The sequence below is a fragment of the Tenrec ecaudatus genome, chromosome 4, assembly GCF_050624435.1.
Source record: "Tenrec ecaudatus isolate mTenEca1 chromosome 4, mTenEca1.hap1, whole genome shotgun sequence".
Classification (NCBI taxonomy): Eukaryota; Metazoa; Chordata; class Mammalia; order Afrosoricida; family Tenrecidae; genus Tenrec; species Tenrec ecaudatus.
In genome coordinates, this window is record NC_134533.1 from 118,353,495 (window position 1) to 118,373,591 (window position 20,097).

At 57.9% G+C, this 20,097-nt stretch overlaps 2 protein-coding genes across 2 annotated transcripts; both read left to right on the top strand.

Annotated features, from left to right (window-relative positions):
- Positions 1-2,508: 2,508 nt before the first annotated feature.
- On the top strand, positions 2,509-16,378 carry NLRX1 (NLR family member X1). The gene is made up of 10 exons (XM_075546706.1): positions 2,509-2,761; positions 4,141-4,262; positions 4,985-5,054; positions 5,498-5,586; positions 6,335-6,954; positions 7,311-8,132; positions 11,643-12,238; positions 12,514-12,600; positions 13,276-13,527; positions 13,963-16,378. Exons 2-10 carry the CDS (start codon positions 4,193-4,195, stop codon positions 14,282-14,284), a joined length of 2,928 nt encoding a protein of 975 aa, XP_075402821.1. The 5' UTR covers positions 2,509-2,761; positions 4,141-4,192; the 3' UTR covers positions 14,285-16,378.
- On the top strand, positions 15,865-20,052 carry NHERF4 (NHERF family PDZ scaffold protein 4). The gene is made up of 10 exons (XM_075547839.1): positions 15,865-15,880; positions 16,311-16,511; positions 16,817-17,028; positions 17,234-17,423; positions 17,542-17,678; positions 17,861-18,065; positions 18,273-18,469; positions 18,581-18,808; positions 18,929-19,129; positions 19,513-20,052. Exons 1-10 carry the CDS (start codon positions 15,865-15,867, stop codon positions 19,621-19,623), a joined length of 1,698 nt encoding a protein of 565 aa, XP_075403954.1. The 3' UTR covers positions 19,624-20,052.
- Positions 20,053-20,097: the final 45 nt, after the last annotated feature.

Below are 20,097 nucleotides of genomic sequence, written 5' to 3' on the forward strand. Positions count from 1 at the left end.
CACCCAGATGCTCTAGATTTATTTTTCCCTCAGACCCCCCCCCTCCCCCTGCTGAGGGGGAATACATATCTGTTCTCAATCAAGAAGAACCCCAAACCAACCTCCCTGCCAAAGTGTCCATGCTGATTCATCGGGACCCCGTGTGGATTTCCCACACTGAAAGGGTTTGTGAAAGCCCGGGTTTTCTCCCCGCAGAGGCACCAGGGCTGGTTTCCAACTGTCTGACAATGCGGATCGGAGTGCAAGAATAATTGAGATGAAAGAAAGTACAAAATCAAATTATACCTGTATTAGCTCCCAATAAAATTGTTTGAAAAAAAAAAAAAGGACTGCTTCCTTTGCCATGAGACCAGAAAAACTGGGTGGTACCCAGCCACCAGCACCGAATGCTTTGATCAAAGATTCCCAAGAAGTATCCTGATCAAAAAGGAGAACATCCCCCCAAAAAAGAGAATAATTTATACATTGTCAAGAGGTCATGAGAAAGGCAAGGTGAGGGAGGGAGGGGGGAAATGAGCAGCTGATGTCATTTAAAAGAAAATGGCTTTTGTTTTAAATCATTTTATTGGGGGCTCATACAACTCTTATCACATTCCATGCATACATCTATTATGTCAAGCACATTTGTACATTTGTTGCCATCATCATTCTCAAAATATTTCTCCCCCTTCCTCACGAACCCTTGATACTTTACAAATTATTATTACTTTGTCATGCCTTACACTGTCTGACATCTCCCCTCACCCACTTTTCTGTTGTCCGTCCCCCAGGGAGGGGGTTATATGTAGATCCTTATGATCAGTTTCCCCCTTCTCCCCCTTCCCCTTCCTCTCCTGGTATCACCACTCTCGTCATTGGTCCTGAGGGGTTTATCTGTCCTGGATTCCGGAAAGAAAATGTTTTGAAAAAGATGACAACATATGTACAAAATGCATATAAGTATGGATTACAATAAGAATTGTAAGAGCCCCCAATAAAATAAAATTTAAATTAAAGAAGGGAGAAAATTCAGAACAGAATTTCAAATTCTTATGGAATCCAGATGTTCTTAAAACAAAAACTTTTTATTGTGTTGTGCATAGTCTCAACAACAAAATAAAGTAAATGATAAGAAAAACAACATTAAAAAACAAGGCAGACCAGGGTTTGGCTGGCTTGGTAAGGGGAAGGAAGCTGCAGGAGTCCCCTGGGCCTGAGATGTCACCCTGAGATCCCAGAGCATTCCTTTATCACCCCAAGGCTCTTCCACTTTAATAATGTCTCTTAAAATATAAATCTGCCTGTTTTCCATGCTGTTCTTCCTTCCCTCCCTTAAGTTTTTTTTTTTCCCACCTCTTGACTTATTTTTTAGGTTCCAGTTCAAATTTCACCTGTCATCAAAATCTGGGGCCGCTGTGGTCTGGTTCCTGAGCGCCGCTTGGGGCTGGCAGCTGCAGAGCTTAGTGTTGGGCGTGGTACATGAGTGTGGGGTGCTCAGAACTAAGTAGGCCCTGTGCACTGAATGCACGTTCAGAGGGACACATGTACTATTAGCACTGACTTCGGGGGGTGGGGGGGAAGCAAAATCACAAGGCTGTCTTCCCAGGCCTGCCCGGGAGCTCCCCATTGGGCACCCCTGCTGGGTGCATATTACAATCCTATGCTTGCATGAGGAGGAGTGCTCGACTGGGGGTGGTGGGTGGCTCCTGTATCTGGCCTACGTGGCCTTGGGTGTGCCCATACTGGAAGCACAGGGGTGAGGGTGGGGGCCTTGAGGACCAGGAAACCCTGAGGCTAGGCCATGACTGGATGCCAGGCAGGAAGAGCAGGTTGGGGTGGAAAGTGCCCTGGGTATCCCCCCCTCTTCCTCCTCTACTGCCCAAAGTGACCAGGGGCCACACACAGAGGGCCAGGGGCTTCAGTGGGCCAAGGGCAGAAAGAAGCGAAGAGAAGAGCCTGCCCCGGGATTCCTGCAGAGAAGTAGGCTGTGAAGGTAACAGGGGCAGAGGAAGGATGCCCTGGGGGCTGTGCCTCAGGAACTGAGCTGTCTAAGGTCTGGCAAGGATGGGCACCACCTGAAAGGGTCACCAGTAAACAAAGTCGCCTGACCAGGGCAGCGAGAGGAGGCGACGTTCTTAATGAAATTGGGGGCTGGGAGCAAAATTGCAGCTGGGCGGTCCAGTTGGTGGTGGTGGTGGTTGGGGTGACCAACCACCAGGCGCTCGGGGAGACCCAGGGTGGAGGTGGAGGAAGAAAGGAGCTAGCATTTCGTTGGGGCTCTTCTACTTCCTAATTGGGTCAACACGGGCCAGTCCTTCCCCTCCCAGAGCTCCGGTCTCTGCATGTGTAAAATGGGGAAGCCCAGGCCCGGCTTGGGAGGCGGGTGGAGCGGAAGCTGGCCGCACCTGGGTAACTGCAGCGGGCAGTAGGTGCTGGGCCCCGGGCAGAGGGGCGAAGGGAGAGGGCCCCAGCTCCAGGCCTGCTCCCCGGGAAGCCCGCCCCGCCCCACCCCCACCCGGCCGTCCCCTTCCTCCCAGGGCCCCGCGGGGCCGAAACCGGCTTGCCCTCCCCGCGCCTGCTGCCGGGGCCGGATGCCAGGCGGGCAGGGCCGGGCCAGCAGGAAGCTCCGCGCCGGGCCGCGCCGAGGACTCTGGGAGCCGCGGGGACGCGCTCGCTCCGACCGGGCGACCCCTGGGCGCCGGCTAACGGGTCCCGGGTGCGGGCCGCGCGGGTAAAGGTCTGGGCGTCCGAGCTCGGCCCGCGGGCCGGCGGGGCTGCGCAGGTGGGCTGAACCCCCAGGCCGGGCGAGGCGGGCGGGGCCGGCGCCCTGAAGGTGGGCGTTCTGGCCGCTTTTCCTGCCCGCTCCAGAGCCAGTTTGAAGGGGGCTCTGGAGCGGGGTCGGGGGACCCCGTCCCTCTACTTGTTACACTGGGCCACGCGCCCTCGCTGCCCTGAAAGTCAGAAGTGCCCAGCCCCCTCTGCAAGCCCCATCTTGACTCAGTGGCCCTGGTTAAGGTTCTGCCGCTGTGTTTTGTTTGTTTTTAATCCAGTGTCTCCAGCTCTCCAGAGAGCTCCCTCTTAACCCTTTCCGAGCCCTGGGATCTGATCTAGGTCCTAGGCAGCACCCTCTACCGGGTGGGCCTCACCCAGTCCCGTGGGCCCGGTGCACCCAGTTCTCTGTAAGTTTGCCCTGGAGACTCAGTAGGACCTCACCCCATCTGTAAGAAGAATTCGGAGGGATTGGGAAAAACTCCCTAGAAGAGGAGACTTTTAGGCAAAATCTGAAAAGATTGGGTAGAATCACACAGAGGAGAAGTCATTCCCAGCTGAGGAAACATATAGTGACCATGTCAGGGACCTATGAGCAAGGTCAGGTGGGGCTGGAGAATGAGGCCGGGCGGGGCTCATCTCCGACTCTGTAAGTAGCCTAGGATCTTAAGGAGGTGACGTGGCTAGGAGCAGGTGAGCTGGGGAGGCAGAGACCAGGGAGGACATGGGGTTCCCAGTAAGTGCCAGAAGAGCTGAATCACTGGAGTGTTGGGGCCCTGTGATGACACCATCAAGCCCAGCAGGCCACGTCAGAGGAGGAGGGAAGGGCAGGGAGAAGAAAGATCTGAAGATAGCAAGGCCAGGTGTCTCTCTGGTGTGCATTGTGTGGCAGAAGACTTGTAGTCTGGAACTGAACGGAAAGGGCGGCCCCTGCAAGCTGAGTTTCTCACGGCAATGTGAAGCCGGAAGTACACCCATTTGTTTATGTCGTTATTGATGTTACCCTCTGGGAGCTTATAGGAAGGTCACAGAGAAGATGAAATGATAAGACCACTAACACTCAGCAAAAGGAGGGACGACAAAGGCAGAGGGGGGAAGCCAACATTCCTGGAAATTCTAGGCTCCAAAAGAGCCACTGGAAACCCAGTGAGCTCAGGATTCCTAGCTGAGCTGGTCAGCCACCACCCAGACAACAGGGAAGTAAACAAATGAAGCAGCGGGACTCAGGAGAAAGGCAGCGGTGACAGGAGGTGACATAGGATCATCCGGGTGGTGGTAGAGCCGGGTGGGGCTTCAGCAGAGCTGACATTGGGGAAGACGGCCCTCTCCCGAGGAGGAGTCCCTCTTGGGCTCTCAGGGGCTCTGGACGCCTTTCACCCGGCCTTCTTACAGGGAGCAGGACAGAAGTGGTGCTGTCTCCTGGACTCTGACTTTCTCTTCTGCCATGAGGTGGGGTTGCCGACTGCCCAGGGCCTCTTGGGCCTCTGGTCTGGGAAGAGGCCCCCGGCTTCCAGGTAAGCAGGATCGGCGCTGTCCGAACCTATCTCTCCCTGCCTCGTCAGAGTCCAGATGGTCCCATCAAGAGAGCAGGGTTCCAGACACTGGGTGTACTAGGCCCAGCCCTGTCATTCACTAGCTGTTGACCTTGGGCAAGACACTTCACCGCTGGGAGCTTCCCTCAGCTCCTCTGAAAAGGAGATCATCTTCGAGGGGCCTCCTGGTGTCCCTGTGGGATTTCATCTTGTGTTAAACACAGTCACCGTGCCTGTTCCATACGCGGCCCTGGGCTACGTTTTGGGTATCTAAACCCCTCTGCCATCTAACTGATTCTGACTCACGGCCACCCTATGTTGGCCTTTCCGAGCCTGTAAATCTTAATGAGAGCCTCTCTTTCTCTCAGGGAGCAGTTAGTGGGTTTGAACCATTGACCTTACGATTTGCAGTTCAACTGGGTTTTTTTTAGCAGTCTAATTCTTAACCCCCAGTCCCCCCAGGCCTCCTTTTAAGATATCTATAGATCTGTAAGCAAAACCAGATTGATCCTGCTCTTATTGCCTTCCTGGTCCGTGTGCACAGGTGTGAGGGGAGATAAATGCTAACCACATACTCACCCCAGAAAAGAGGGAGCTGTGTGCTTACACAGAGAGCAACGAATGGGAGGTTGGACCTGTCTTGGTGGGGAAGTGTGAGCAGGGCCTATCCGTGCTATTTCCCCCCTTCTCCTTTCTCTCTGTAGATGAACGCGCCCCCTTTCTGGCCTACTGGAGTTGGCCTCTTAAGGGAGAATGTTCCCTTGGGCCCTGTAGGTGAGGCTTTGTTATTGTACCTTAAGACACTTCTGGGCACAGGAGGGTCAGGACTTTCACTAGCTTGACAGCTGGGAGTGGGGAAGGGGTGGGTTGGCGTGCTGGGATGGAGGGGGTATGGAGTCAGTACCCAGACCTGAGAGGAAGTTGAGTTAGGTCTACAGAAGAAATAGTGGTCAGCCTGAGGGAGGGGGTGGAGCCTGGCAGTGACTAGCAAGCGTTCCAGGCAGGCAGCCAGAAGAGGGGGCTGGAGGGCATGGGGTGAACCCTCCATCTTTGGAAGGGCATCAGAGTTCAGGCAGGGCTCTCAGCTTGGTGACCAGTGTTGGGTCCAGATCTCAGCACGCCAGAAACCCACTGGTCTAGATAAGCAGAGCCCAGAGCCTGGATGGGGCTGCGAGCCTTGTCTCCAAGTCCCAACTTGCCCCCTCTTCCTGTCGCAGGGCTGTCATACGCCACCACGGAAATGCAGCGGATAATGCTTCCCCACCAGGGAGTCATGGGCTGCTGTTCCGGGGCATCGCTGCGACTGGTAAAGGGACTGCTGGAAGGGGTCTTAGGATGAGGGGTGCAGAGGGTGTGCTGGCCTTGGCCATCGGTGGTGGCTTCACTCCCGCCCTTGGCCCATTGCCCTTCCGTCCACGGATCTTGTGCAAAGCACACTCACCGTGTCCAGAGCTGGGCGGAGCTGTACCAGCCCGACCTTCAATCTTGGGTTCAGCAGCCAGCTTAAACTGCACACAGAGGCCCTGGAGCCGGTCAGCTGGCACCCGCATCACGTGCTTGGTGGCTCTCATGTCCTGCCCAAGGAGTTCCAAACATTCCAGACAGGCCTTTTCTCTCTTTTTTTTTTCTATCTCACTTCTTATTTGTTTCCTATGGACATATAGTTCATGTACCCGACAATTCAGTGGTTTAAAAGTCTGTTTTTGAAGGGTGTCCTGTGTGTCCCACCACCGTCTGGGCCTCAGCAGCTCCTGGGGTCTGCAAGCTCCAGGCTGACCCTACCACCCTACCCTGCCCTGCAGCTGGTGCTGAAAGATAACGCCACGTCTTGGCGACCCCACTAATGTCAGGACTGTGTCCCACTGGGTTTCTAGTGGTCAGTTTTGCAGAAGTAGGTCACCAGGCATTTCCTCCAAGGGACCTCTGAGGTGGACTCAGACGTTAACCTTTTGTTTGTAAGCCGTTTGCATCACCCAGGGAACCCCGCTCCTGCCCTGAGCTCTCATACACCCCAGCTTCTTCCTCTGACCCACGGCCCTCGCTTTCTCATCCAGAAGCGATCAAGCGGCACCGCCAGAACCTGGCCGAGTGGTTCATCCGCCTGCCCCGAGAGGAGCGCCAGTTTGGCCCAACTTTTGCACTAGACACGGTCCACGTGGACCCTGTGATCCGCGAGAGCACCCCTGATGAGCTGCTTCGCCCCTCAGCAGAGCTGGCTTTGGAACCCAGGCTGCCCCAGCCGGGGCCGGCCCCGCTCGCCCTGTCTCAGCTCTTTGGGCCCGATGCCTGTGGGCGCCCCGTGCAGACCGTGGTGCTCTATGGTACCGTGGGCACAGGCAAGAGCACGCTGGTGCGCAAGATGGTCCTGGACTGGTGCCACGGGCAGCTGCCCGTGTTTGAGCTGCTCATCCCCTTCTCCTGCGAGGACCTGTCGTCCCTGGGGCCCACCCCAGCCTCCCTGTGGCAGCTCGTGGTCCAGCGCTACACGCCGCTGAAGGAGGTTCTGCCGCTGATGGATGCCGCTGGGCCCCGCCTGCTCTTTGTGCTCCACGGCTTGGAGAGGCTCAACCTGGACTTCCGGTTGTCAGGCACAGGGCTTTGCAGTGACCCCCAGGCGCCACAGGCATCGGCTGCCATCATTGTCAACCTGCTGCGCAAGTACATGCTGCCTAAGGTGGGTGGGTAGCCCCCTGCCCTGCTCTTCCACCGCCGCCCTCTGGAGGGCTGTGTCCTATGTCCACGTGTTCACGGGGCAAGAGTGGGTTGGCCCTGGGTTAGTTAACATCCCGGTTCTTCCGCTTCCCACTCCGGGACCTTGAATAAGTCACTGACTTCCCTAAACTCTGATTCTTTTCCTTTGAGTTGCAATGGTCCAGCGAGAGCCTGCCTTTGAGATCGACCTGCCAAGGTGCCTCGGCACAGAGTCGGTGCTCCGCAATTGATGCCACCGCCATCCTCCTCCTTGCCTGGGAAGGGAGGCAATCAGGACCTTGCGGATCTGTGGTAATCTCTGCCCCCTGGTCCCCCCAGGCCAGCATTCTGGTGACCACGCGGCCCTCGGCCATCGGCTGCATCCCCAGCAAGTACGTGGGCCGCTACGGCGAGATCTGCGGCTTCTCGGACACCAACTTGCAGAAGCTCTACTTCCAGCTCCGCCTCAACCAGCCAGACTGTGGGCATGCCGCCGGGGACGCGGGCGAGGCGGCCACCCAGGCCCAGCGGGAAAACCTGGTGCAGATGCTGTCCCGGAACCTGGAGGGGCACCACCAGATCTCTGCCGCCTGCTTCCTGCCTTCCTACTGCTGGCTTGTCTGTGCCACCTTGCACTTCCTCCATGGCCCCACGCCTGCCGGCCAGACCCTCACGAGCATCTACACAAGCTTCCTGCGCCTCAACTTCAGCGGGGAGACGCTGGACAGCACGGGCTCCTCCAAGGTGTCTCTGATGGCCTACGCAGCACGGACCCTGGGCAAACTGGCCCACAAGGGGGTGACCTCTCGAAAGACCTCCTTCTCCGAGGAGGATGTCCGGGGCTGCCTGGAGGCCGGCATCCAGACGGAAGAGGAGGTCCAGCTGCTGCAGGTCTTCCGCCGCGATGCCCTGCGGTTTTTCCTGGCTCCGAGCGTGGAGCCAGGGCGCCCGGACACCTTCGTGTTCACCGTGCCCTCCATGCAGGAGTACCTGGCAGCTCTCTACATCGTGCTCGGTTTGCATAAGACGACCCTGCAGCGGGTGGGCAAGGACGTGGCCGAGCTCGTGGGGCGTGTCGGAGAGGACGTCAGCGTGGTGCTGGGCATTGTGGCCAAGCTGCTGCCCCTGCGGGCCCTCCCTCTGCTCTTCAACCTCCTCAAGGTCGGTCCCAGCTCTGCCCCCTCCACTGCTCCCCCCTCTTCCCAGGACGCCGGGTGTCCAGTTCCCAGCCCCCAGTGTTCCCTTCACCCCGACTCTGCTCCCAGAAGGAAGCGGGTAGCTCCTGCAGAGCTGTGGGTCCTCGTCTGGACTCTCTCAGATTTAGACCATTTGGAAGGGCCCTGGTGGCACAGTGGTTCAAGTGCTTGACTGCTCACAGAAAGGTCAGCGCTTTGAACCCACTGGCCAGTCCTAAGAGAGAGACGTAGCAGTCTGCCTCTGTACAGATTTACAGGCTGGGAAACCCACCAGGGCATTCTACTCTGTCCTCTGGGCGTGTATGAATTCAAACTCACTCGAAGGAAGGCCGTAGCGTGGAGTTTGATGTGACTCAGAGGAGGGAGGGGGAGGGGGAGGGAGAAGCCACAAGGCTGGGGAAGGCGTGGAAAGGGCAAGGGGACTTCGAGGATGCAGGAACCCTGGTGATGTGGTGGACTACACATTGAGCTGCCAACCACAAGGTTGAAGCCCCCAGCTGCTCTGCAGGAGGAAGATGAGGCTGTGCCTCCTGTCGTATTGGGAGCTCAGACACCCCCCCCCCACCGGGGGCAGTTCTCCTCTTGTCCTCTAGGCTTGCTATGAGTCAGAGTTGACTCAATGGCGGTGAGTTTTCGTTCCAGGGGCTTTACAAATAACCCTGCAGCCCTATCAATGGCTTTCTTTTCACGGCTTTCTTCCCGGTCTTTGGTGCTGGGTGGCATGGGGTCACTGCAGCTCAGGATCTGTCTTCTGCTTTGCAGGCCACCGAATCTGATTGCATCTCTCTCTCCAGAGGTGATCAGGCTTTGGGGGTGGTGACTCACCCTAACTCAATCAGCAGAGACGGGTTTATAAAGCAGATGCCATTTGATTCACTTACACTGGGAGGATAAATGGCATTGGTAATTGGCTTAAGAAAGCCCTTCCTGCATGCGGGGCGGGTCCAACCAGAACCGAATTACAGGCCCCAAGGCAGCACTGCCAGCAGGCAATGCAAGGAGGCTTGGCCACTCTCTGCCGCTGTCTTCCAGGAGCTTCAGGAAGCTCTTTCTCTCTTTCATTTCCTACTTCAACCCTGGAGGTGAAATCTTAGGACCCCCTTTATCTGCGAGAGGAGCCCTGGTAGCATAGTGCTTACATGATGGGCTGCTAACCTCAAGGCCAGCAGTTCAAAGCCACCAGTCGCTCCTCGGGGGAAAGATGAGACTTCCTACCCCTGTGAAGAGTTGCAGTCTTGGAAACCCACAGGGGCAGTTCTAGCCTGTCCTGTCGAGTTGCCATGAGTTGGTATTGACTCATTGGCAATGTGTTTGGAGTTTGAGTTCATCTGAGAGGAAGCAGATGCTTACGATAGACAAGTAAGTGACTTGCCCGGGGTCACTCAGGCAGCAAGTGAAATAGCAGGGATTTAGGCACAGGTCTTGTCATACTGAATCCTGCACTCTTTGCGTGACTGGCTCATCTTGTGTTCAAGGCGGGGCGCCCCGTCGCATAGCCAATCCTTGTCTTCACTAAGAATGTCTCCGTAACTCTGGAAGGTCTTGAGAGTCCTGGTCCAAACCCAAACCCATTGAGCCAATTCTGACTCATAGAGAACCTTCTGTGGGGTCCCCGCGACTGTAATTCTTTCCTGGAACAGACAGCCTCATCTTAACTAGCGACTTTGTCGACAAGAGCACAGCGTCTCATGCGCAACTTCAGTACTGCCACACCCAGACGTTTCCTCTCTGAACAGCAGAGCACGAGGGTCCATGGCACGCAGCCACAAGGGCTAACTCCAGCCATTTGCTCAGGGTGTGACATTGAACCGGGAACGTGGCCTCTCTGCGCCTCAGATTCCCTAGCTGTTCGAGGAGTATAATAGTCACATGCCTCCCAGTGACCTAACCAGAAGGTTAAACGAACGTATCCGCAGGGCCTGGCCTGCAGTAAGGCATCTCCAAGCGTTTGTTAGGTAAACAGAAACACAGGCTTGTGCAACCCGAGCCTACGCACGTCATTGCCCTAGACAGTAGGCAATGTCCACAGTGGAGACCACACCGGGGCTGGCCCTGGAGCTATGCTCTCCTTACCTGGATTTCCGAATCCCACCAGGGGATGGTCTCCTGGTAGGATTTGGAAAGCCCTGGTTATCCTGAGAACCCGCCAGAATTGCTCATGCCCCCAGCCTCCCAGCTCACCTCGCCGAGCATTGTCTCACCTCTTTCCTGCAGAGCCTGTTGACTTCAGCTTCAGAGGGCAGCAATTTCTGCTCCTGTCACCACATTATCCTTGGGAGAAGGGGCAGTGGACCCTTTCCTCCACGGCAGACAGGCCTTCGGGAGGTGCCCCAGAACAAAACAGGGTTCATTGCTGCTGTCGGGAGGGGAGATGGTGTAGCAAACCTCCCCAGGCATGCATTTCTTCAACAGCCATCTGAAAGACAGGTGCTCTGACCCCACGGACCAGCCAGGTGGGCAACTGTGGGCAGAGAGTCGCTGGAGGCGAAGCCTTGACCTTGTCAAGAGCATGAGGAAAAACCACGAGGGGAGTAATGGGAAGGGTGTGGTGAGGCCATGTGGGAGACAGGAGCCAGAGCACACAGGCCTCGACTATCTGAGTCGATTTCCTACTGACGGTGCCCCTCGGTGACAGAGGAGAACGGCCCCAGAGGGCTTTCTAGGCTGCAATCTGCATGGAAACATCACCACTTCTGGGTCTTGCAAAGCTGCCCGGGGTCTTTGGACCACCCACCTGCCTGTTGGTAACTAAACGTTTACTGATGTGGCACCTTCAAGACCCACATTCAATCATAGTCATCCTGGTCTAGATGATAACAATGGTCATGTTCTTAAGTTGAAACCCTAATCTATGCTTAATTGCTCCTCTACCCTGGGTTGGTACAGTGCTTCAAGCACTGGACTGCAAACTGGTAAGTGGGTGGTTCAAATATACCAGCTGCTCCGAGGGAGAGCGATGTGGCAGTCTGCTGCTATAGAGATCTGCAGCGTCGGAAGCCCACAGAGCAGTCCTACTCTGTCGTACAGGGTCGCTGTGAGGGGCAATGGACACAGGGGCAGGGTTTGACTTTGGGTTCCAGGCTAGACTTGAGTGGGGTGTTGGAGACAAAATAAGTGAATTCTAGGTCTGGAGTTCAGGGGACGAGTGTCCCTGCCATGCCCTGGAGTCGCTGGTGCCGCTCTGGGTTCCTGAGACAGTAACTCTTTACGGGAGTAGAAAGCCCTGTCTTTCTCATGCAGACTGGCTGGTAGTTTCGAACTACCAACCTGGAGGATCTCAGCCCAACTTGAAACTGCTATGTCATTGCTACCCTGGAAAGGTCCACATGGAGCTAACCTCTGGAAAGTTTTATCCACCGGGCCAGGCTGGTTAGAGTTTTCCATGTGGGTGTTGAACCAGAGGGGGCCAAGGGCCGGCGGAGCCAGTGGGCTGCTTGCATCTGATGCGGAGTCCCTCCCTGGCTTCCTTTCCCAGGTGGTCCCGCGAGTGTTTGGCCGCACGGTGGGTAAGAGCCGGGAGGCTGTGGCCCAGGCCATGGTGCTGGAAATGTTCCGGGAGGAGGACTACAACAATGACGATGTTCTGGACCAGATGGGCGCCAGCATCCTGGGCATGGAGGGCCCCCGGCGCCACCCAGATGAGCCCTCCGACAATGAAGTCTTCGAGCTCTTCCCCATGTTCATGGGGGGCCTTCTCTCTGCCCACAACCGGGCCGTGCTGGCTCAGCTTGGCTGCCCCATCAAAAACCTGGATGTCCTGGAGAATGCCCAGGCCATCAAGAAGAAGCTGGGCACCCAGGGCCGCCAAGCGCTGCCCCCGTCGGAGCTCCTTGACTACCTCTTCTTCCACTATGAGTTCCAGAACCAGCGCTTCTCCGCTGAGGTGCTCCGCTCCCTGCGCCAGCTCAACCTGTCAGGCGTGCGCATGACGCCCCTCAAGTGCAACGTGGTGGCCGCCGTGCTGGGCAGCGGAAGGCATGCCCTGGATGACGTGAACTTGGCGTCCTGCCAGCTGGACCCCGCAGGCCTGCGCACGCTGCAGCCTGTCCTGCTGCGCGCCCGGAAGCTGGGGTGAGCACCCATCCAGCCTTGGACACAGCTATGAGGAGCCAAGTGGGTTGGCGGCAGAGAGACAGGGAAAAGAAGGGGGGTGGGGCAAACCAAAGGTGGAGAGGAAGGCCCGGGGGTGGGATAGAGTTGGTGAAAGGAGGCAGCGGGGCAGCAGTAGAGGCAGAGCAGGCGCTGACCGGACTGGTGAAGGAGGCAGGCCCCCTGTTGAAATCCCCCCTTGGTTTCTCTTCCTTGCTCTTCTCCTGCCTCCCTCTGGCCACTGTCTCCTGCCCCAGCTTGCAGCTCAACAGCCTGGGCCCTGAGGCCTGCAGGGACCTCCGAGACCTGTTGCTGCATGACCAGTGTCAGATTTCCACCCTGCGGTAAGTGCTCCCAGGGGCTGGCCAGGAGCTCCTTGCCCCTTACCTACTTAGTCTGCCCACCTGCGGTGCCGTCTTTGTAAAGGTGGTGGAAATCTAGGCTTTGTCTAGCCCCAGGTCAGGACAAGCAGCAGGGCAGTGGGGAAGGATTACCACCAGCAACGGGCCTTGAGAAGTCTCTCAGATAGCTAGAGTGTGCCAGTCAGCTGGGGAGATGAGGAGGCGGAGTAATACCCAGCCTTGTTGCCTGGTAACAGCTCCAGGATGTTCCCTGCAGTCTCCAGGGAGAACCCTCATGCTGGGGTGCTTCTTGCTTTAAGAGAGGGGATGTGGAGGAAGGGAGAGAGAAGGCTGGGGAAGCCAGAGGGGACAGAGATCTATGGACAGGGGAGGAGGCAAAAAGGGAAGGAGGGAAATGGTCAAGAGGAGGAGGGAGGGGGGGCAGAAAGGAGTTGAGTTGGGGGCCGAAAGGGGAATGGGAGTGGAGAGGGAAAAAGGGGAGGCCAGCCTATAGCCCTCTGGCACCGCACCCCAGAGTTCCAGAGGTGTCTGCGCCTCTTCCCAGAGAGCTGTGTCGTTTGGTTGTCAGGCTCATCTCTCCCGGCCTGGGCTAAGTCCTAATGTCCAGAGCAGGCCTCTGCAGGCGGTCTCCTAACCTTGGGGTGATTGCGGCTGTAGGCTGTCCAACAACCCGCTGACGGCCACAGGTGTGGCCTTGCTGGCCGAGGGCCTGGTTGGAAACACCTCACTGACACACCTGTCCCTGCTGCACACCGGTTTGGGGGACGAGGGCCTGGAGCTGCTGGCGGCCCAGCTGAGCCACAACAAGCAGCTGCAGGAGCTGAACGTGGCCTACAATGGTGCCGGTGACAAGGCCGCCCTGGCTCTGGCCAATGCTGCCAAGGAGCACCCTTCCCTGGAGTTGCTGCAGTGAGTGCCGCCCCATTCCCTCACCCTGCCTCCGCCGGGCCTCCTGAGACAGCCCCCGAGGCCTGAGCTTGAGCCCGAGCCCTTTCTCAGTCTCACTGTGCGGTTCCTCCCCACTGGGGGATGCAGTGGGTCTTCGCCTGGGGCCTAGCTTCTCTTCCTGGCTTTGCACCCCGGTCTGAGCCACCCCTCCCCACCGAGTGACTGGCTTTTAGCCTGTCACCATTCCGTCCCACATTTCTCCTGTGGTCCTGGTTCCATGGAGCTCTAGTGGCAGTCCCTGCCTCCAGTGGCCACCGCCCAGTGGCCACCTCTGGTTTATTGTAGACACCTGTCCCACTCCACAATCAGCGCTATCACCTGGAGTCTGCCCATCTGGCCTCTGCCCCTCCTTTGCAGAACTCTGCTGACCAGTTCTGCTCTTGTCTCTCTTGTCAGCCTCTACTTCAACGAGCTGAGCTCGGAAGGCCGCCAGGTGCTGCGAGACTTAGGAGGCACGGCTGGACGTGGTGCCCGGGTTGTGGCATCAGTGACCGAGGGGACAGCAGTGTCTAAGTACTGGTCGGTGATCCTCGGGGATGTCCAGCGGAACCTCAACAGCTGGGACCGGGCCCGGGTCCGGCGCCACCTGGAACTCCTGCTGCTGGACTTGGAAGATAGCCAGGGTGCCACCCTCAATCCCTGGCGCAAGGCCCAGATGCTTCGCGTGGAGGGTGAGGTCAAGGCCCTCCTGGAGCAGCTGGGCAGCCCTGGAGACTGAGACAGTGGCTGCGGCCACCTGCTTATGTGACCACTGGCCCTCAGAACCCTTTCTTCTGGTGGCCTCCTGACTTGCTCCACTCCTTCTAGAATGATCTTTGGAGGCCTGGAGGCAGAATACTAGGCACAGCTGTGCCAGTTGCCCTCATAGGGCATTCCCACCAGTGCCCCCAACCCTGCAAAGACCAGGGTCCATGCTGGGGCACCCAGCGCTAGTAGAGGGAGCATACCTCCTCTCCCATTTACTGGAAGGGCTGAAGCACTTGACAGGGTGGTGGCCAAAGACTGAGAGTATTGTGCCCAACTTTGCCTCTCCCAGGGCCGCTCTGGTCATGCCACCAGGGTGACATAGGTCTCATGTCCCCAGTGCCAACGGTGCTGCAAGCAGAGGATGCTTTAGTGGCTGAAACACCCCACCACCCAGACCCCGCCTAAAGCCCCTTTCCTCTCACGTGGGTGCTGTCTCCCCCACCCCCCCGCCCCGGCTGCCATTAAAAAGCTGCATCGTCCACCCGCTGCGGCCTCTTCCTCTTTGCCTCTGTGACTCTTGGTCACTCTTGTTAAATTACTGACCCTGTGGTGTTTCAGGTGGCCTTAGGTGGATTCTCTGGAGAAGCAAACCCAGTGAGGCTCCTGCGTATCGCTGCGCACATCTCTTCAGAGCTTCAGAAAGCCCATGGGAAAATTCCATGAGCTTTCCTCCAACACCATGAGGGATTTCTACCAAGAAAATGGCTTACATGGTTGTTTGTAGAGGCTGGAAAGTCCCCAGCCCGTGGGTCAGACGCCACGCTCTCCTGCCCCTGACTTGTGGAGCGTAAGCGTTGACAGACCTCAGACAGTGGCGTAGCTGGCTCCCAGCTATGGAAGGTGATACACACGAAGGGCAGCAGGTTGTTGGTCGCAAGAACTGGAGGTCACATCACAAGTGACGAGTCAGGTGCAGGATCCAGAGGAAGCAAGCAAGCCAGAGAGCTTTGCCAGAGTGCCCACGTATATTGGATGCAGGCCACACCCCTGAGGAAATAATCCCTCTCAATTGGCTGTGTATGAGAGCTTGCCTCAGAGATGAATACATTATATCAGACCACAACAAACCATATGACCACATTATTACCTAACTGCCAAACCACCGAGACCTATAGCCCAGCCAAGTTTATATACCACCTTAAACTTCACCGAAGGGTTTCTTAGGTGTGAGGCTCAGAGGTTGTGGAGGCTGGGAAAAGCCCATGAATGGGGGTGGTTGGTGTGGGACTGTAGAATTCATTCGCCTTTTCCATAGCCCACCCACCCACTTCCCAGGCTTAGAATTACAGTGAGCAGCTATCTGCCTTTCCTGGTACTCAGGTAGAGCCCAGACAGCAACAGAGGGGATCCAGAGTTAGTTGGGACCCAGGAATAGGGACGGAAGGAACACACTGACTTCCCGAGGGAATGCGACTTCCATTCCAGTTAACCATTACCTCGTTGCTTTCACGACAGCATCTTCAAGGAGGCGGGCCTCGAGGGGCAGGAGGGAGGGTCAGCTGGTGTGTTGGACCTTGTCCCCACCCTCAGTCCCAGATTGCTAATGCAGCAATGGAGGCAGCCACAGGTAGGAGGAGAGGCTGAGAGACAATCTTGGGGACAGGTGAGTGGGGCAGTCCGGGGACAGATTTGGAGACTGAAGCTTTTGCACAAGGACACCAGGACAAGCTTGTGGTTGGGGCTGGCAGTGCTGAGTAAATAGACTGGCGTTAGGCACACAGCAGGATCTGTCCGTTTTCCTGGCTCACGCCCTGTGCTAATATGCCCAGATTTCTGGGGGAGGAGGGATGAGAACCAGTAAGATCCCTTGGGTGTACATACTATCAGTGAGAAGTCCTGATTTTGAGAGGTTCCCTAAGTCTTTTCCGTTTCTGGCCATGGGGACAGGAGTATGGAAGAAAAACTCTGTCTGCCAGCTCCCTGCCACCCAACCCCAATCACTTCTCCCCACCCCACAGATCTGCAGGACACAGCCTCATTAACTTGGTAAGTGCCAGGAAGGGTCCGGGGGCAGGGGGAGGAGGGGCTAGAAGGCGGAAGAACTCTCTGGCTGCCATTGGCAGCTAAAGCAGATCCCAGGTGCCAGGACCAGCCAAGCAGCTTTCTGCCCCGGCCTCCTTGCAGGAAGTTTGAATTTGACCCAAACCAGGGTATTGACAATCCTGTCCTCTCTCTGGCCGAAGACAGCAGCTTCTCTGGTAACCCCTTCACCCACCTGCTCCTCCCCCTCACATACCACACAGCTTCCCGTCTCCTTGGTAACCACTCATTTTGGTCTCCCTCTGGGACCAACCTGGATAGGGAGTAATGACTCCGAGGTAGGAGGTAGACCAGGCGTTTCCTTCGTCCCAGCCACTCGCTCTGCCCTCACCCACTATTTCACAGGGTGGAAGTCTGCCTGGTGCCCTGTGCAGGGAGGGGGCAAGGTCTGTCTGGCACCCAATGACTGTTGCTTGGCCCATGCCCTGCTTCCCCCTTTTCTGCCGTCCCTCTCTCCCTCCAGATTCCTGGAGCCAGCAGCAGCCTCGCTTCTGTCTGCTGAGCAAAGAGGAGGGCGGGAGCTTTGGCTTCCACCTGCAGCAGGTGCCGGGCCATGGCGGGCAGATGGTGTGCCGGGTGGAGCCAGGCACCTGTGCGCAGAGACAGGGTCTTCAAGTCGGAGACCGGATTCTGGGGGTGAACGGCGATGTTGTGGAGCATGAAGACTACGAATCGGTGAGGCGGGGCTGGGCTCCCGGTGGCACATCTCCAGGATAATTGGGGCAGTCTCCAGCCTCACCTCTGCAGTGCAGGGGTGCCCAGGTTGGAAGGGTGAGATGACAGCACCCAGAGAGCTCGTTCCCTGGGTGAGGAAGCGGGTGCCGGAGAGGGGGTGGCATGAAGGGCCAGCCACTCCCCTCTGCCCCCCTCCTGTGTGCAGGTGGTGCGGCGCATCAGGGCCAGCGGTCCCCGGGTGCTGCTGGTGATTTGGGCCCAGCACCTGCACGACGTGGCCCAGGCTCAGCAGCGCACTGGTGCTCCCTTCTGCCCTCTCCTAGGCCCGGGGCTGAGGCCCCGGTTGTGCCACATAGTGAAGGACCAGGGCCGCTTTGGCTTCAGCATCACCCCTGGTGAGTTTCCAGGCTGGGAGTGGGTGGGGGCAGCCAAGCAGGAGCCCGCGTGCAGCCCTACTCTGCGCAGGCGGGGCCTTGAAGCCTGCTCTTTGTTGGGTTTTGCCTCGTCTAACAGGAAAGCAGGGGCCTTTCTGGGTGGTGCTGAGGCCCGGGGGAGCAGCAGAGCGCGCAGGGGTGCCCCCTGGGGCCCGGCTGCTGGAGATCAACGGGGTCAGCGTGGAGAGCTTTAGTCACCAGCAACTCAGCAGGAGGGTATGGCTGGCTATCCATCCCCCCCCCCCCCCACCTCCTGCCCGCCTGCAGGCGTGCTTTCTGTTCTGCCTTCACAGCCCATGGCACCTCCTTCCTGTGCCTGGGAGGAGGGCCACCCTCACCCCACCCAACCCAGGGGCTTGATGCTGCTGCCTGCTGCTTCCCTCCTCTACTCCCCGTAGCTTTGGCTGAGTAAAGAGAAGGTGACCCTGCTGGTGGCAGGGCCAGAGGTGGAGGAACAGTGTCGCCAGTTGAGAATGCCGCTGGCTGCTCCCCTGGCAGAGGGCTGGGCCCTGCCCACCAGACCCCGGTGTTTGCACTTAGAGAAAGGACCCCAGGGCTTCGGATTCCTGCTTCGAGAGGAGAAGGGCCTTGGGGGTCGCCTCGGTGAGTGGGAGCCTTAGGGGCAGATAGGAAGGGGGTACCTGGGCTGGCCACACAAGTGTCTCCAACCCCAGTGCAAATAAGGGGGCCCTCTGAACCCTGACCCGGGCCTTCCCTGGGCTAATCCCCTGCTGTGTAAAACAGTGGCCCCGGGCAGGTGGGTGGCCCTGAGACAGCGGGGAAGGGGCAGTGAGGATGTCTCTGACCCAGGACAGTTCCTGCGGGAGGTGGACCCAGGACTGCCAGCTGAGAAGGCTGGGATGCAATCGGGGGACCGGCTGGTGGCTGTGGCTGGGGACAGCGTGGAGGGGCTGAGTCATGAGGACACGGTGTCGAGGATCCGGGCCCAGGGCTCCTGCATCTCCCTCACTGTCGTGGACCCTGAGGCCGACCGCTTCTTCAGCATGGTGCCAGCAAGCGGAGGGCAGGCTGCCAGTGCCAGGGGTGGAGGTGGGGGTGGTGGAGCTGGGTGCAGTGGAGGGAGGAACCCTGGGCTGGTTCTGTCTGTCTCCTTCCAGGTCCGCCTGTCCCCCCTCCTCTTTGTGGAGCACACGGAGGCTCTTGCCTCTCCCCAGAGCCCCCTCCCGGTGCCCCCGATAGAGACCAGGGACGCTCCAGCTGAAGGCACAGCTGCACCTTGCGTCGTGCCTGGCTCTCGCCACTGCTTCCTGTACCCTCAGCCAGGTGGCGGCTATGGCTTGCGCATCAGCTGGGTAGCCAGTGGGCCCAGTGTCTTCATTTCCCAGGTGGGACTTGTATCCTTGGAGTCCCCCACTCTCTCCCCCCACACCCGCCCCGAGCCTGGCCGAGCCCAGCAGACTTTCCCACAGCATTCCCTGTGGTGTGTTTCCCCCATCCCCATCCAGGTGACCCCGGGAGGTTCAGCTGCCCTGGCTGGGCTGCGGGTGGGGGATGTGATTCTGGAGGTGAACGGACTTCCCGTGGGTGGAGAAAGTGACCTGGGAAGACTTCAGCGGCTGCCTGAGCTGGACCCGCCTCTCTGCCTGAAGTTGGCAGCCAGGTCTCAGCAGGACCTAGGAACCCAGATCCCCTCGAAGGCTGACCAGGTGAGGATGAAGAGACAGATATGGGCCTGCTGAGGACCAGAGGAGGGCACAGGAGAGGCAGAGGGAGGACTGCAAGGTGGAGCTTGTGGTGGTGGCAGGTGGGAGGTGGTTTCTGTTAACAGGTTCAGCTGCTAACCAGAAGGCTGGGGGTTCGAGACTGCCCAAGAGTGCCTGGAAGAAAGGCCTGGTAAACTACATCTGAAAACTCAGGAGCGTGATTCTGCTCTGGTTGAAATGCTGGAGTCCATTCAATGGCCACTGGCTTTTGGTCACATGGGGCTCAAAAGGACCCAGGGTACAAATGCCACTGCTGAGCTACTGTGGGGAGGGAAAGGGGGCTCCTCTGACCCCAATATCACCTGCCCCCTCTTCTCTCTACTTAGGGTCAGGCCCTCGTCTCGGATGTGCTCTGGGGATCCCTGCTTGTCACAGAGGCCCCCAGCGACTCTCCAACCCAAGGTGACGGGAGCCGAGATGCTCTTTGTGAGCCATAGGCTGGAGTGCAAGGATGCTGGCCACCTGCATCGCAGGTAACCCCAGCCAGGAACCCACCACCAATCAAAGACCTCATGAAGACCCACGAGGGAGCCTGTTCTCAGCTGACCCTCCTCTGCAGCTCCAGAGGAGGTCGCGCTGGGGCTTTGGGGAGCTGTGCCCCAAGGAAGACGTCCTGTTTGAGAAGAGTTGGTGCAGCCTGGCTGGGATTGGCTTTGTCTGGCACTCACCCTGGGCATGCACAGGAGGGCTTCTAAAGGTTTCGATCTGATTCCATTTCACCTGGAACCCTTTGAAGCCCCCCCCTCATATTACAGGAGTTTGGGGACCAGTCACCCTTCCTCTCGCCGGACACCTTCGAATTCTGGGAGCACAGCCACTGTGTGGTTGTTCAGTCACCATAGCAAATGATGTTACAGAAATGACCTTTCCCCACACATCCGGCTGGCTGTCTTTGTATTCATGGGGACAGG